At 35.2% G+C, this 16,036-nt stretch overlaps 2 protein-coding genes across 2 annotated transcripts; one reads left to right on the top strand and one right to left on the bottom strand.

Annotated features, from left to right (window-relative positions):
• Positions 1–374: 374 nt before the first annotated feature.
• LOC134310473 (NEDD8 ultimate buster 1-like) lies at positions 375–8,030 on the top strand. Its single transcript, XM_062992069.1, has 14 exons — positions 375–491; positions 1,451–1,591; positions 1,675–1,721; positions 1,813–1,877; positions 1,966–2,133; positions 2,594–2,682; positions 2,966–3,072; positions 3,181–3,367; positions 4,321–4,428; positions 5,406–5,558; positions 6,139–6,261; positions 6,390–6,461; positions 6,592–6,760; positions 7,701–8,030. The coding sequence occupies exons 1-14, from the start codon at positions 375–377 to the stop codon at positions 7,859–7,861; spliced, it is 1,707 nt and encodes a 568-aa protein (XP_062848139.1). The 3' UTR covers positions 7,862–8,030.
• Positions 8,031–9,568: 1,538 nt separating this feature from the next.
• Positions 9,569–15,533, bottom strand: crygn2 (crystallin, gamma N2). Its single transcript, XM_062992070.1, has 4 exons — positions 15,513–15,533; positions 14,488–14,736; positions 12,854–12,999; positions 9,569–9,750 (listed from the first exon to the last, which is right to left on the bottom strand). Exons 1-4 carry the CDS (start codon positions 15,531–15,533, stop codon positions 9,615–9,617), a joined length of 552 nt encoding a protein of 183 aa, XP_062848140.1. The 3' UTR covers positions 9,569–9,614.
• Positions 15,534–16,036: the final 503 nt, after the last annotated feature.

Genomic DNA, 16,036 nt, shown 5'->3' on the forward strand with positions numbered 1-16,036 from the left:
TATTCATGCAGCTATTTTTACATCCCCCAAAAAAGTTATTTAAATAATTTAATCTTTGTCTTACTTTTACATCACAAATACCCAGTGTTGTAGCAGGGGTGTACAGCACAACGTCATGTGAATCAATCAGCTTTAGTAGGGACCTCCAAAATGTGAACAGACTTATAGCAAATATACAATCATAGTCGTTCAGGTATTGTAATTAAATATGCCTAATGCAGAATAAGTAAGTATTAAGTTACAGTTGTTGTGTAGTCTAGGAATTCCCCATCAAGAGAGATAGGCAGTACCTATAAACAGCTTTAGTTTCATTTTCAGCTTAGATACATTGTAAACTGCTAAAACAGTTTTGCTTTCAGTGTGAAGACGTGAGAATGGCGGAAGAGCACATACAGGCAAAGCTCGTCACCTTGTTAAAACAGGATAAAATTCAGCTCTGGAAATCTCCATTCACTACAGACAGTAATGAAGCTGGACATGAACATATGCAGGTGAGAGCAGCAGCTGTCTTACTCAAAAATGAATTAATTTACCTGAATTAGATATGCTGACGCTTACTAGATTTTGTGTATTGATTGTACATACATACCGAAAATATTGTTCTTCATCTACACCAGTTTAGGCACAGCTACCTTAACAGTAACAGTAATTAATTGTAATTCAGTAATTTTTTTTTCAGTTTATTTTTTGGGTGACAATCCCCATGTGGGCGGTCCAGGTACTTTTTGTGTGGAGTTTGTATGTTCTCCCCATGTCTGCGTGGGTTTCCTCCGGGAGCTCCGGTTTCCTCCCACAGTCCAAAGACATGCAAGTGAGGTGAATTGGAGATACAAAATTGTCCATGACTGTGTTTGACAATAAACTTGTGAACTGATAAATCTTATGTAACAAATAATTACTGTTTCTTTAATAAATGTAACCAAAGTGTGTAAAAGATGATTTTAAAATCCTAATAAATAAATAAATAAAAAATAACCGCCAGATACTAATTTCTAAAACAATGTTGATTTAATATTAATAATGTGTTAAAAGCATGACATTCTACATTTACAGCATACGCTTTTATCCAAAGCGACTTACACACAATGAGCTGAACACGATGAGCAATTGAGGGTTAAGGGCCTTGCTCAGGGACCCAACAGTGGCAACTTGGTGGTGGCGGGGCTGGAACCGGCAACCTTCTGTTTACTAGTCCAGTACCTTCACCACTAAGCTATCACTGGCCCACTACATTTCTACATTCTACTGGCCCCAATTCTACATTTATTTATTTATGTATTACATTCTATTATTTATATTTACAAAATGCGATCAAGGTGAACAACAAAACATAAAATGTTATTTTTGTGCTTTTGTCAGTTAAAGAGTCCAGAGCATTTTACAAAGAAACAGGGTTTGTAATATATTGTCATTGGGGGTTCATAACATTAATTGTTAGTCCTATTTTTAGGAGCTTGCTGTCCGGTATTCCCCAGCTGTCAGATTCCCTCAGCCTGATGTGGAATTTGCTCTGGAGGAAATAAGATGTCAAACCTGCAGTGAGACAAATACTGCAACTCTGAAGCTTATGTTGTCAAAAGAAATTAAAAGGGTATAAACATGAGTCCTCACAATCTGTTGTAATTCAGATAATAACTTTACTTTTTACAGTATGTCTTGTGTTTCTTTGCATAGGACTTTGAAACGAAACTCGATATAACTGCTGAAGAACTGATGAATAAGTAATAGGAATCTTTGACAGCATACTAGATCTGATTGCTGTTATAGTGAAATCGTTGTGTTTTCTAATGTGTTGTGTTTTGTGTTGTTCAGGATCAAGGAGAAATTTAATCTCAAACATATTCAGCTGATTTTAAAGGGAAAGGTTTTGTCTCCTGGTGTGTATTTTTGTTGCCTTGTAGATATATGGACTTTTATGTACATGCAAAAGTGAAAGAAGATCATTTCAAACAATATTTATTTTAGATAAGCGGCTCTATGAACAGAATGTGAAGAACAAAAGTAAAATCATGGTGCAAAAGCTGAGTGACCCAGAGGATAATAGAATGATGATTGAAAAAGAGGAAAAGAAGCGATGTAATGAAGGAACTAGGAAAAGGACTCTGAAGGGCTTCCAGATTCTCTCAGAAATAGGTGAGATAAACACTTTCATTTAAACTTCTTTTGTTTAATGCACTGTATCAGACTTTATGTCCTCTGGCATCCTGGATGCCCAACAACCTGTCGACTGTATGTGGCTTGTTCTTTCTCATACCACTGTCAATGTTTACTTACCATGGCTGCCTGTGAGTGTCCCTTGCTGTTTCAGACTTAGATCCAGTAGTCTAGCCATAATGATTTGGCTCTTATCATAGTCCCTCAAGTCTTTATGCCTGATCATATCTGCTGCATTTGTCACATATATTATATTATACTATTATATAATATCATACTACCATCAGCCCAACATCTATTATATTGATGTATGATCTGATTTGTGTATATTGTAGCAGTGCAGTAATTGTGAATTTTTATGGCTAATTTCAATTCTGTTTTTTTGAAAGGACTTCTATTTTGTAGGTGCACTAATGTATGTATTTCTTGTTTGTTTCAGATGGTGGTGAAGATTCATTAACCACCCCTTATCTGGAGATAGCAGATCAGAAAGGCAACCCTATACACATCCCACTCCATGAGAGAAAGGTGAGAAAACTTATACAGGGCAGTGGTAGCTTAGCTGTTATGGTACTGGACTAGTAACCAAACAGTTGCTGGTTTAAGCCCCATTGTTGGGCCCCTGAGCAAGGCCCTTAACCCTTAATTGCTTGAATTGAATTCAGCAATTAAATATGTTTAACAAAATGGTAGATGGAAGGTTGAAAATGATATAATCTTTTATTCAAGTAATTTACTGAACTCCTGCTCATGCCATGCAGGTTAGTTTACACTAGTACTTCACTTTATTTCTGTCTTGGTGGTGTTTTAGGCGCTTATCCTGGCAATGGGCTTTCATGAGAAAGGCAGAGCATTAATGAAGAGAAAGGAATATGAAACAGCTCTCTCTTATCTGCGTTCAGCAGATGAGCAGTTCAGGTATTGTTTACTGTGGTTTTATGCAAATGAACTAAGGTGCTAATATGAATTTCATTGTTGATCAATTTTCGAAGGCTGTGGTAAATTGTTTTCTTTTTCTTATTGCAGTATATGTGGTTTTGTGCTGCTGAACACAGTTGATAACTATGCAGTGCTGCAGTTGGACATTGTGTGGTGTCACCGTGCTCAAGAGGCACTTAAGTGTTTGGAGGAATGTAAACAGAGGCTGCATAAAGCTGAGGACTGCTTCCTTAAATGCTATGGCGAAGAGAAGAAGAGACTGCAGCAAATCAAGGTTTCGTCTATTTTTGCATGTCACACTTTGTTTTAGGTCATCAAACAGCTTTTAAAATTATATAAAAATACCCCAGATGGCCCAGTTAAATGATGCCTATGTTCATTAAAGGGAAAATGCTTTTCAGTCATACCTGGCTCTCTTTTCAATGCTCTACCAATTAACCAAATCCAACTGACAAGTGGGTTCAGTTTCACTAGCTACACCCGGGCGTGATTACTGCCAGACCTGTTGAATCTAAACATTACTTAGTATAAAGCAGGCTTTACATTAAGGTCTTAAAAGTCTAAAAATGTAGCAAATAGAAGTTAATAAAACTGAGGCTCCAGGACTCCAGCGAACCATAGTAAATGAAGAAAATTTGGAACAGGGGTAAACTTTCCCTATTAAATTTTTACAAAGAACACATCATCTCATTCAGGACAGACATCAAAAGAACTGCATGCCTATAACTTGCCTACCTAGATTACCATTAGTCAAAGGTGAAGGTTTCCTAATACTCACCATAAATAAATAACCATAGACAGGTTCACACATTTCAGAACAATTAAACAATAAACATTATAAACAAAACATTATAACATATAAACATTATAATACTCTGCTAGATTAATTCTAGGGACTGTATCTGGCTTCAAAAAGAGGAAGAGGATGGCCAGCAACAAGTTGGATAGATACAACTAGAAGAATACTGAATTAGTCATTAAACACCACAACTTTAAACACCCAAACAGAAGACAAGAATCACTATCCATATAATAACTCTGAATTGATTAGATGGTACTTAATATTAATAACATTAATAATGATTGGAGAATGACAGTAATCTGAAAGAAAGAATGATGCTTAAATTGCTCTTTTAATTTAGGTATATAGCTTTTCAGGTGAAAGGTTGTTAGCATTAGCAATGAAAGAAGATTGTGAATTTTTATTTGTATCTCATTGATTGTCAGGGTACTACAGGTGGAGAAGAGGTGCTCTTCCTAAGGCTTTATCTCCTCCAGAGTCTTCTGGCCTACTGGGAAGGTAATGAGACCCAGGCTGCTAATAAACTTCAAAAGGTAATTTATCAGTACAGAATATTTCTGCTAAAGCACTGTGTAACTATAAAATCCCATCACTAACATGTGGAACTACAATAAGCAGTATGTGTACATTTAGGAATCTAGAACATAGCAACAGACTGAAAATAATTTATTTTACAAAACTTTACAAAAAATCCTAGAAAAAAAATGCAACATTTTGTCCAGTTCAATAAACATGAAATCAGTTATTTATTTATTATTAATTTATTAATGTATTTATTTATTTATTAACTGACAAAAGTTTTATATTTGCAATATTACATTGGTGGGTCCTAAATTTATACCCAGTCATAATAACCCTCATACCAATTCACCTGTTACTAATTCACCTGCTTATTGTGGAATATTTCAGAAGTATTTTATAAACTTCTTACTCTTATTTTGTCCCTGTCTAAATGTTTTAAAATGTTTTAAATGTTGTTTTTACAAACTACAGGCAAGTTTGTCAGCCAAAACATTAAAAAGTCAATTAAATAAAGCTTCAAGACGATTTCATTACATTTTAATGTCAAAAATTTGTAGTTTTTACACTGGAATGTAAGTAAGCTGTAATGTAAGTTCTGTACTTACAGTCAAATCCAAGGGTGGCTACTAACTAAGTGATATTGTGAAGTGTATGACTATTTATAAAAGCTAAAAAAAATTATTAAAATAAAATCATATATTTTGGACATCTATTATATTTTGCTGTTGAAATATAAGACTGGTAACTGGTAAATATAGTTTGTTGTCCACAACAATGTTGCATGAAAACATCAAAACAGCCAATGAAAACCGTAACTTGCTTTTTATTGTCTTGATCTGAAATATGTCTGAATATAATATAATTATAATATGGACAATATTGTTTCAGTTTGTCTGAATATGTTATTGCAAATACCTGTAGCAATTGGAAATAGATTTAAGAAGCTCTGTTACTCACTTGCTTCTCTCTATCTCACATGCTTAAACAGGTTGAGGAGCTCTGCAGTCATTTGCGTGTAGACCCAGAGAAGATGACCCAGTTGACGAGTATGGGATTTAGCGAGCAGGACGCTCGTCTGAGCTTACGAGCCTGTAGAGGCAACGTGGATGGGGCAGTCCAGCACATCCAGCGCAGAAGAAACGTCAGAGACAACACACACACACACACATACACACTTACACAGAGCTTGTAAATAATCACAACTCAGTGTGCACAGGCTGCACAGCTATAGCTTAATGTGTTGATCACATTAGAGGACTTGTAATGTGAAAGAAAATGTTTTAATAAAATACAAAATCATATTTAAACAAGGTAGTATTTTTCTAATTTAATTTGCATATATGTAATGTTTTACGTACTATTTTGCAGCACAATTAAAAGCTATACATGTGCTGAAACCACTTTCAAGACATTGGTCTTTGTGGAGATAGCGGCAAAATAAATTTAAGCTTGATTTTGGACATCAGAGTTCAGCTATAGTCAAACTTGCAGTTACTGTATTTAATGCAAAGTAGGCATGACCAGGTGGAATCTGGAGGCTGTACATGGATGAAGAAGCAAAAATTCTTCACTTTAAATAAAAAAATTGAATTACTGACTAAAATTGAATAGAAATGTGGGTATAAAAAGCTCGTATGAGTATGGATTTAAGAACCATGATTTAAAAACAGCTATGATTACAGTTACATTTGCCTGATTTAATTTATTACGTGTTCCTGAAGGAGCAAGAAAAGAGTCGTCTGCACCTGGAAGCCATCAGCACACTGGTAGAGCTTGGCTACAAAAGAAGTGCAGCAGCCAAGGCCCTCCATATGTCCAGCGGAGATTTGAATGATGCTTATAGGGTTTGTGCTACCATGCATTTTATGACGATGGCATACTTAACCATTACTATCACTTCATTTATTATACATTTTTATACTCAGTTCTCTCTTTAATTCACCAAGGCTAATTCTGATCTCCTTCCTTGTAGTATCTTCTAAGTGAAGCTGGGAGCTATGACACTTCTCAGCCAGATTCAGACAGACAGATCAACGTGGAGCAGGTGAGCAGCACAACAGTAAATAAATGATTATTTTTCAATTTACATTATTCTTTTGTATACAGACATTCTTTCTTAGCCCTGCGTGTGTGTGTGTGTGTGTGTGTGTGTGTGTGTGTGTGTGTGTGTGTAGATGACATACCAGGGCTTCCAAAGGGAGGAGGCAGAAGCAGCTCTAAGTTTGGTTGGAGATGATGTTCGTCAGGCCACTGAGCTCCTCATGGAGAATCAGGGTGTTATTCCTCCAGAGTTACGTCCACCCTCATCATCTGATGAGCCCAGCACCTCATCTGAGGACTCGGGTAAGTTCCTTTGCAATTGCAGTTATACCACGTTTAAAAAGATACACAGTTAGTTTGAGAAACTTATTGGGCTTTGACTTGAAACACATAGATACATATACAGTATATGATATATAAACATGTATGTGATATATAAACATTTTAAACATTTATCTGACATTTTGTGGGAATCATAAGGTGCCATCTAAAATAGTTCAAATAGCCAAGGTTCTGCGGTGCATTGGCGTCCTGTCCAGTGTGTGTTATTGTATTGCATCCAGTGATTCTGGGGGAACAGAAGCCATTGTGACCCTGACCAGTATAAAGTGGTGGTAAAAATGAATATCTATATCTGTCTGTATATCTATACCTGGAAGGATTTGTTTTGGACTACATCTAAGGCACATGTAAATGTGAATTTAAATGAGGAGAATATGAAGAATTTTAATTTAAATTAAGTATGCAAATAATACAGACAGATAATACAAAATATACAGATTGTATATACAGTTATTCAGATTATCCTTTTAAAATCTTTGCATGTACACTATATGGACAACAGTATTGGGACACCCCCTATAATTCATGCATTTTAGCCACAGCAATTGTGATAAATCAATAATTTAATAATAATTTAATGCTTCCAACATTGCAGCAACAGTTTAGGGAAGGCTTTTTCTGTTTTAGCATGAATGTGCCCCTGTGCACAAAGCAAATGTGTGTAGCCTTCTCAGAAGACCAGCTGTTGTTATAGCTAAAAAGGTCACATAGAGGTCACTTTATTTTAATAATATTTGTTTTTGAAATGGGATGTCCAACAAGCTCATGGTCAGGTGTTCAAATACATTTGGCCAAATACTGTAGTATAGACACTGCCTATTTGTTAAAGACTGCAAAACTTAATACGATGATACAATTCTATGATAGACGGTGTGCAAATTAATCACATTTTTGTTATCAGCATCTGGGTCAAGCAGTCTGGATGCAGAGTTGGTGAATGAGGTTTTGGAGGACATCCCCAGACATGAGGAGGATTACTTGGATGTGACTCTGGAGGAGGAGGAGGAGCTCATTGCTCTAATGAAGTCTTATCTGCAAAAAAGCTCAGCATGTTCGAGCTAAGCATTGTAAACATTGTAGAAGATCCTATAAAGTGAGTTTATTTTGTACTTTTTTTTTGGTTAATTATAATAATTTATAATAATTTATGGTTAATTCAGTTCCTACATGGCTTCTAAATGAAAAATAGCAAATATTAAACAAATAAACTGGGTTTAATCATAAATGTTATCATAGGAATAATAATTTATGTTGTAAAATATATATTTTGTTCTTCATACTGTATTTTGAATAATACTTTAAATGTCAGGCCAAAATGCCACATTAAAAAGCTGATATTTTGAATCTTTTATCCTGTTTCTGTATCTATTATTTTACATAAAGTCTGACTTTTTCAGCATTTACTTCCAAACGCAATCATTAGTTTTAAATGTGCATTGCAGTTTTGTTATAAATACTTGATTGCGTTCTTCTATTTGAACCATCCTAAATGTTTAGCTGTGGCGACCTCTAACGGAAACAGCAGAACAAGACGAAGAACATCTTACAGAAAGTTCATATTCAAGTTTTTGTTAAATATGTAATAAAAGCACTTTCTTCACTGCTGTTCTTTTTTTAGTTTTCTGCTTCTTTATTTTACTAGTCAATAAAATAATATTAAACTAGATGTAAAGATGTAACTTCATGTGTAATTAAAACTATTAATTATTTTTAACAATAAATGCATTTTAACATTTTTTATTTGATGTTTTTTTTAACCAAAGTGACAAAGTTGAGCTGTGCAGTTAATAGTCCAACAGTAGCTGTCAGAGCCAGTGCTATATTGCAGCCCTCAGAGTAGTAGTTTCAGGCCTCAACCATTAAGCCACTCTGTAAAAATAAAACTGAATTGCAATAAACACTGAGCTTTATACTGTAGGTCAATATTGGCCCAATATTGGTACAGGTTGGTACATACTCGACACATGCTCTCTGCAGAACTCTTTTGTGGCGTTGTAAAGACGTTAAAATTAGATTTAATTACACTGACTAAGCTTGATAGATGATTATCAGTTTAATACAAATGCTTAGTCTTTAACAGATGGCAGCGATTAATAAATGACTTAAAAAATATTAAATACTTAAATAAGACAGGATTGATCCATCCACAGATGTAGTGTCTTTGCTGGCATTATGAGTATGTGTTGCATCAACAATAATAGAAATGGCACAGCAAAATCTTTATAGTAAACTCATTTTCTTACTGTAATACACTATATGGCTAAAAGTATTTGGTTACCTGATCAAAAGCTTGTTGGACATTCCATTTCAAACACCAATTAAAATATAGAGACCTTTATGTGATCTTTTCAGCTTTATTAAGGATTCTTACAAGACTTGAAGTATATCTTTGGGGAATTGTGCTCAATCAGTCAAAAAACACATTTGTATGGCTGGGCACTGATGTTGGTCAAGAAAAGCCTCAACTGATGTTCCAGTTCATTCCAAAGCTGTTTACTGTGGCTGAGGTCTGGATTATGTGTAGGCCTCTAGAGGTTCTTTAAAGCAAGGAAAATTGATGTCTTTATAGATCTTTATAGACTGTTCACAAGGGCAGTCATTCCAGAACAGAAAATGGTCTTCCCTAAGTTGTTGCTGCAAAGTCAGAAGCATTTAATCTTCTTTAAATAAGAGACAGAGACACATTTGATAAAATACTGTCTTCTTATTGTAGAACTGCTTTGTTTATTTTACATGAGTTTAAATAGTAACAGTCTGTGGTTTGGCGAAGGATGGTATGAATGAGATAAAGAAAGTGTGATGAAAAAACGGTGGTTTAGAAGTAATTGACAACCCTGCGGATTGACTGGATGTTGGGATTCTGAGCCTGCCACTCATTGTGGCTGCAGTAGTTTCCTCTCTCCACGATGTACATGCGGCCACGGAAGTTTGGCTCCTCATACATCACCCAGCTTCATGAGAAACACAAGTTAGAAAAAACTCAACACTGCTCAAATTTAACTGAGAGATAATGTCATAAAACTAAACAAACAAATGCATTAATGGAAAGTTTTTCAACCACTTTATAATGATATATTATATTTGACTACCGTATAAAAAACTCTTGCAACCATTGGCAGTCAGACCCCCGGCAACCCTGACCAGGATGTTTATTAATTATTTTAAAAGATTCAGTCAAAAACACATTTGTATGGCTGGGCACTGATGTTGGTCAAGAAAGCCTAAATTTACGTTCCAGTTTATCCCACAGCGGTGTAGTAGGGCTGAGTTCTGGGTTCTGTGCAGGCCACTGAAGGTTCTTTAAAGCAAGCTATTTCATGTCTTTAAAGATCCTGTTTGTTGTTAATTATTTTAAAAGATATATAAACTTAAAATTTACAATTTTATTTATATAATATGACATACCAGGTGTAAGGAATTTTAATTCTTTTTGTATTTATTTTGAATTGTGGTTTTAAAAAGTATGTCAAAATTACATTAGTGACCGGGGTGACACGGTGGCATAGCGCTGTCGCCTTACAGCAAGAAGGTCCTGGGTTCGATCCCCGGGTGGGGTGGTCCGGGTCCTTTCTGTGTGGAGTTTGCATGTTTTCCCCTTGACTGCGTGGGTTTACTCCGGGTGCTCCGGTTTCCTCCCACAGTCCAAAAACATGCAAGTGAGGTGATTTGGAGACAGTAAATTGTCCAGGACTGTGTTTGATATAACCTTGTGTACTGATGAATCTTGTGTAATGAGTAACTACCGTTCCCGTCATGAATGTAACCAAAGTGTACACTCTAAAAAGTAATTCAGATGGCCTTTAACCAGTACTTAAATATATGCACTGCTGTATGCCAAAAAATTAAGTTACATTATATTACACAATTTTTTACTTGCAGTTGTTATTTTATTGAGTTCTGATAACGCACAAATTATAAGTGTTGTTTCAACACACTATAATGAATCACCTGAACTTAAGATATTGGGTTGAACAATAAAGAACAAAATTTAGCTTCTAGCAACTTAAAATACATACACTGTACGACTTAATTTTCTAAGTAGTTTAAATTCGCCCCGCCCACACGAACAGAAACGGTCTGTGTTTTCAAGGCGCCCTTTCTTCACTGTGGAGTGAGTCTTTCACAAGCAAGGTGAGCATTCTAACTGTTACAAACAATTTTTGACCTATATATCTACAGATTTCACTTTTGTGATTTGAATAATTTGCCCGCTTTGCAGTTGAAGGTCGGCAGGCACAAACTACAAGAGCGAGAGAGCGGGAAAGAGAGAGTTTGAGTGCTATGCAAATTAGCTAGCTAGCTTTTCTTCAGAGTGGCATGGACCAACACACGATTTGGTGATATATACTGAGTAAAACTTGACTTTTTCATGGATTAAAATATTTCCAGTGACATAAAATTTCCCTGGTGAGCTATTAAAAACTTATTTTTTGTCTAGTCTATTTTACAATGTTTGTGTAGCAAAAGTAGCCAACAACTATGCTAAGGTTGGCTAGCTAATTATTACGTGTTTGCGTTCTAGGTAAAAATAAACTAAACAATAAACATTACTCATTTGTTTAATTCATATAATTTTTAAAATACTGATTTTACAGACTGATATGTGGAATTTGTTTTTTCATAGTTTTTATTGTTGTCCACTAATGGGATTTGGTAAAAGTAGATGTGTTCTGTAATAAATTATTTTTTGGTAATAATTCATGTTTCCTTGTTCTTGTATAATTGTTAAAATTGTTTTACATTCAGCAAATTCAGTGCAATGCTATCAAACATTCAAATTAATGTTTAGAGATATTAGGCTACAGGATGTTGGATCAACGTAATTCTACGAGCAGTTGGCATAACTCAAAAAGACTAATGCAAAATGTTGCCTTGATTTTTTCTGTTGACCCAATGTTATATTTAGTATTAAAACTTTTAAGTTAAATGAATATTAAATAAAACATTGGGTCAACAAAAAAAATCAAGGCAACATTTTGCATTAGTCTTTTTGAGTTATGCCAACTGCTTGTAGAATTACGTTGATCCAACACAATATTTTAGGTTTTCATAATTCAGTAAAAAGCATTTTTAATTAACACTAACTTAAAAATATCTGTTCATGTTGACAGTTATTAAGTTTGTGTAATTTAAAATATTGTGTTGGGTCAACGTAATTCTAGGAGAAGTTGGCATAACTCAAAAAGACTAATGCAAAACGTTGCCTTAATTTTTTTTGTTGACCCAATGTTTTATTTTTTAGAGTGTAAAAACATGACGTTAAAATCCCAATAAACAAATAAACAAACATTAGTGACCAATCTAGTTGCAAAAGGATTTTGGCAATTTAGGTTTTTATGAATGTATTTTTGTACGTAGATGTTTCCTGTATAGACTTATAGCTGGCTGCTGTCCATTTAATCTCTCTTGTCAGGGTACTGAGTGGTTTTTGTGAGTTGAATGAAAGTGTTAGGGTGGGGCTGGACAATTATTCATTCTTTGGTTTGTATTGTTCATGTTAATTATTTATCACTCAGTTTTACTGATGTGGTTCTTACAAACAATAATGCTATAAAATTAATGAGATGCTATAAACAGAATAAAGATGGCTGTGGTTTTGAAGATAATGGCTTTCATTAAAGAGCATAACAGCAACCCAAGAGCTTCTCTAACATGGGTTGTGTTCTCACACATATAAAGCTGGACTCATTAGAATTGGTTTATTCATTCTTCAGTTCATTCATTCATTGTCTGTTTTACCACCACAGGTCACCAGTCCATCACGGGGCAAACACACACACACGCACACACACACACTTAGGGCAATTTTAGTAGCTCCAATTAACCTGACTGCATGTCCTTGAATTGTGGCAGAAAACTGGAGTTTCCAGCGGAAACCCTCACAGACACAGGGAGAACATGCAAATTCCACACAGAAAGGGCCCGGATCTTTCCACCTGGGAATAAAACCCAGGACCGTGTTTGCTGTGAGCCACCTTGCAGTACAGAATTGTTTCATAAAAAGAAACAATAGACTCCAGATTGTAATAACGTTTGCAGTAATGTGGTACTCACGCTCCATCTCCAAACACCCTGATGGAATTGACGCAAGTCTTGCCATATCCGCTGCTCTGCAGGAAGGGATAGTCGTCACACAGCTCCATACAGTGACCTGAGTAGTTACATCCATCGAAAAGCTCAATCCTGTACTGCTCTCCATGCTGCAAAGCAAAAGTAATACTCGTTAATAAACACTTGTTAATACAGTCCGACAAGCCTGTTTGCACACATGATAAAGATTTTGTGTGCTGCACAATCATTAATGTTTTATTATTTTTATTAGTGTCTTAGTTTTCTTTATTAGTTGTGTTAGTTTTCTTTTTGTTTTTTAAACATAATAACATATATCATATAATAAGTTATCTGAACTTGCATCACACAATTTTACATATAAATGACGTTATCTGCCCGATTTGAGCCATGCAAGCTTGGATCCGATTTTATGACAGATGGACAGATGTTTACACAGCACACAAGTAATTTCCTGGCTTCACCCAAACTGTGACTCTTAAACATCAGCCCTCTGACAACCCCCTACCGCCACCCTGTCTATAGTTTACTCAAATTTAGATCTGACTTTAAAAATAAAGTCGGTAATATTTTGAGAAATATTTAGATTTCAAGAATAAGGTTGAAATGTTCATAATATTTTAAAAATAATACTTAAAAAGTCTCTATACTTCTTAAAAACTGTTTTTGTAAAGCCATTTCAGCATTCTTATACTAATAAACTAATGCTGATGTGCCAGGAAAGGTGCATTTTTTATTTTTAAAACCAGTTTGAAAGTATAATTTTATTTTCAGCATCCCTCATTTAACACAAGAAGGTTTCTATTTTCCTGTTGCACACCCTTGGGCCATAATATTTCTTTATTCTTTAACTTTATTCTTGAAGTAATTCAATGTTATTCTTAAATAAGAATACTTAAAATCAAATATTATAAAAAAATTTGAATGCCATTAAATGCCACTGTCCTTTCCTAAAGTACTGCAAAAGTTAAGAAAAATATTGACACAAAATATCAGCCTTAGAAATGCAACCAGCAAACATCTGAGGTACCATTTATGGTACACTGTGCATGTTGTTTTATTCTGTTCTCTTATACTCTAATAAACAGAAAGGACAATTAAAGAAATTGTCTTTGCCTACTGTATATTTATTTAGTGAGGTATTTAGTAAGTACAGCCATAATACTGTGTGTTCACTATATTCAAACTTTTGTTACACTTAAATACTTGTTACACTTAAACTTTTGTTATTCCCACTTAAATGAGATAGGTACCTAAGAAGAATTTATTTGCTTAGATTTGTATTTGTTTAATATTGATTGTCAAGAAATTAGACACGTTATCATATTGTATATTGCATTATTTTCAGATATCTTATGCCCTTTCTGAGGGCCTAAAGGGCCCTATTGGTTCCTCTTTAAAGTACTGTAGTGTGATTTAAAATGCAGCTTGTTTCTGTCATTTTTTCGATTCCAGTTTAGTTCATTCAAACTAAAAATTCAAAACTTTATAAGGTATACATGATGCTATTTATCTCAGACCAAATGTAGTTTATCAATGATTTACATAAAAAAAACTTAGCAGTGTTGATTACATTTTTCAAATGTTTTAAGTGATGGCTAACCCTGGTCAGTTCTCACCATCCTGATAGACTTGCAGGAGCCCATATGGTCATTGTGGGCATTCCAGCGCTGAAACTCTGGGTACTCTCCACGCTCCAGTATGTATTGCTGGCCCTTAAAGTCAGGGTGGTCATAGCAGATCCATGCGCCACTCTCCACACGAATGGAGTTCACCCTGTTCATAAAGCCGCGATCCTGGAAGTTATCACAGTCTCCATAGCACTCTAGCTTCCTACCGGTGAAGCAGCGTCCCTCGTAAAACACTACCTAAAGACAAGGAGCAGACAGAGAGAACAATACACCAGTATATAACACTGTTGTACAGGAATAAACTTTCTAATTAGTCAAAAGTAGATGGAAAATTATAAAGCAAATCTTTAACCATATGTTAGGGCTTTAACAGATCTTGAAGAAATAGAATATATTTTGCATATTTTATACCTGTTACTTGTAATTATTAAAGCTATACTCACTAGACTTATGCTCAGTTCATTCAGTGTCATTTTGGCCTTTTGGCCACTGTAACATATAGCTAGCAAACACAACTACATGATTGTGATGTTGTTGCTATGGATGTAGTTCTTCAATAATGGTATACAGTAACCACCCAGCAACAGTTTTGCAATTTTATGTTTGCAAATGCATCTTTGGCTCAACAATGTAAACACTTGCCTACAATTGTTCTACAATTGCCAGTGTAGTTAAAATAGAGTAAAAGTACATTTTTGTCTATCCTTACAAAAAGAATTACCTTGCCTTTTACGTATACCCACCCATAATCTATATGCCTATAACATCTTAAAAATATATTTTATTTATTGTCATTCATTCATTTTCATTTATCGCTTTATCCTGGTCAGGGTCTTCAAACATTTGGTGCAAAGCAGAAATACCCTACATTATTTTTAAATCATGTTCAATTTTAAAAACGGTTTTCAGTCTTAGCATAATGTCACAGGTAAAGTGTTATTCATTGTAGCTATAGTCCAGCTCTAAACTGGCAGATTCACACAAATCAGCTTCTGATTGGCTGGGCTGCTTACCTTTCCAGAATATTGTGACATTTTTCCACTGGATGTTTTCCAACCTGACCCACACGTTAGGAAGTGTGACAGTGAAAAAGTTGGACACCCCAATATATATGCGTTGGCACATGCTGCACAATACCACAATGTCTGCACAACAATAGCTGCACAATAGAGAGCTTAGTGCTTCTGCTTGCTTGACATTTTCTGTTCACCATTGGCACTGCTGATTCTGGGCTTTGGCTCATTGCAGCTCTTTACAGTAGATTGTGCTTCATGTTGTAAGGCCATTTTACCAGACTATGGTTTTCTGTAGGTTTAATGAAATGTGAGGAATATGAGGAAAAATATTCTCTAGACTGATAAGATTAAAATGTAATCTTTAGGCAGAAAAAACAGACACTGCAGCTCATCTGGCTAATACCAATCCTGCTGTGAAACAAGGCTGTGTAACAAGGCAGTGGAAGCATCCTGCTTCCTAGCAGCAGGGACAGGGAAACTGGTAAAAATTGAGGGACTGGTTCATTCAGCCAGAGACACAC

Source organism: Trichomycterus rosablanca, chromosome 3, assembly GCF_030014385.1.
Source record: "Trichomycterus rosablanca isolate fTriRos1 chromosome 3, fTriRos1.hap1, whole genome shotgun sequence".
Classification (NCBI taxonomy): domain Eukaryota; kingdom Metazoa; phylum Chordata; class Actinopteri; order Siluriformes; family Trichomycteridae; genus Trichomycterus; species Trichomycterus rosablanca.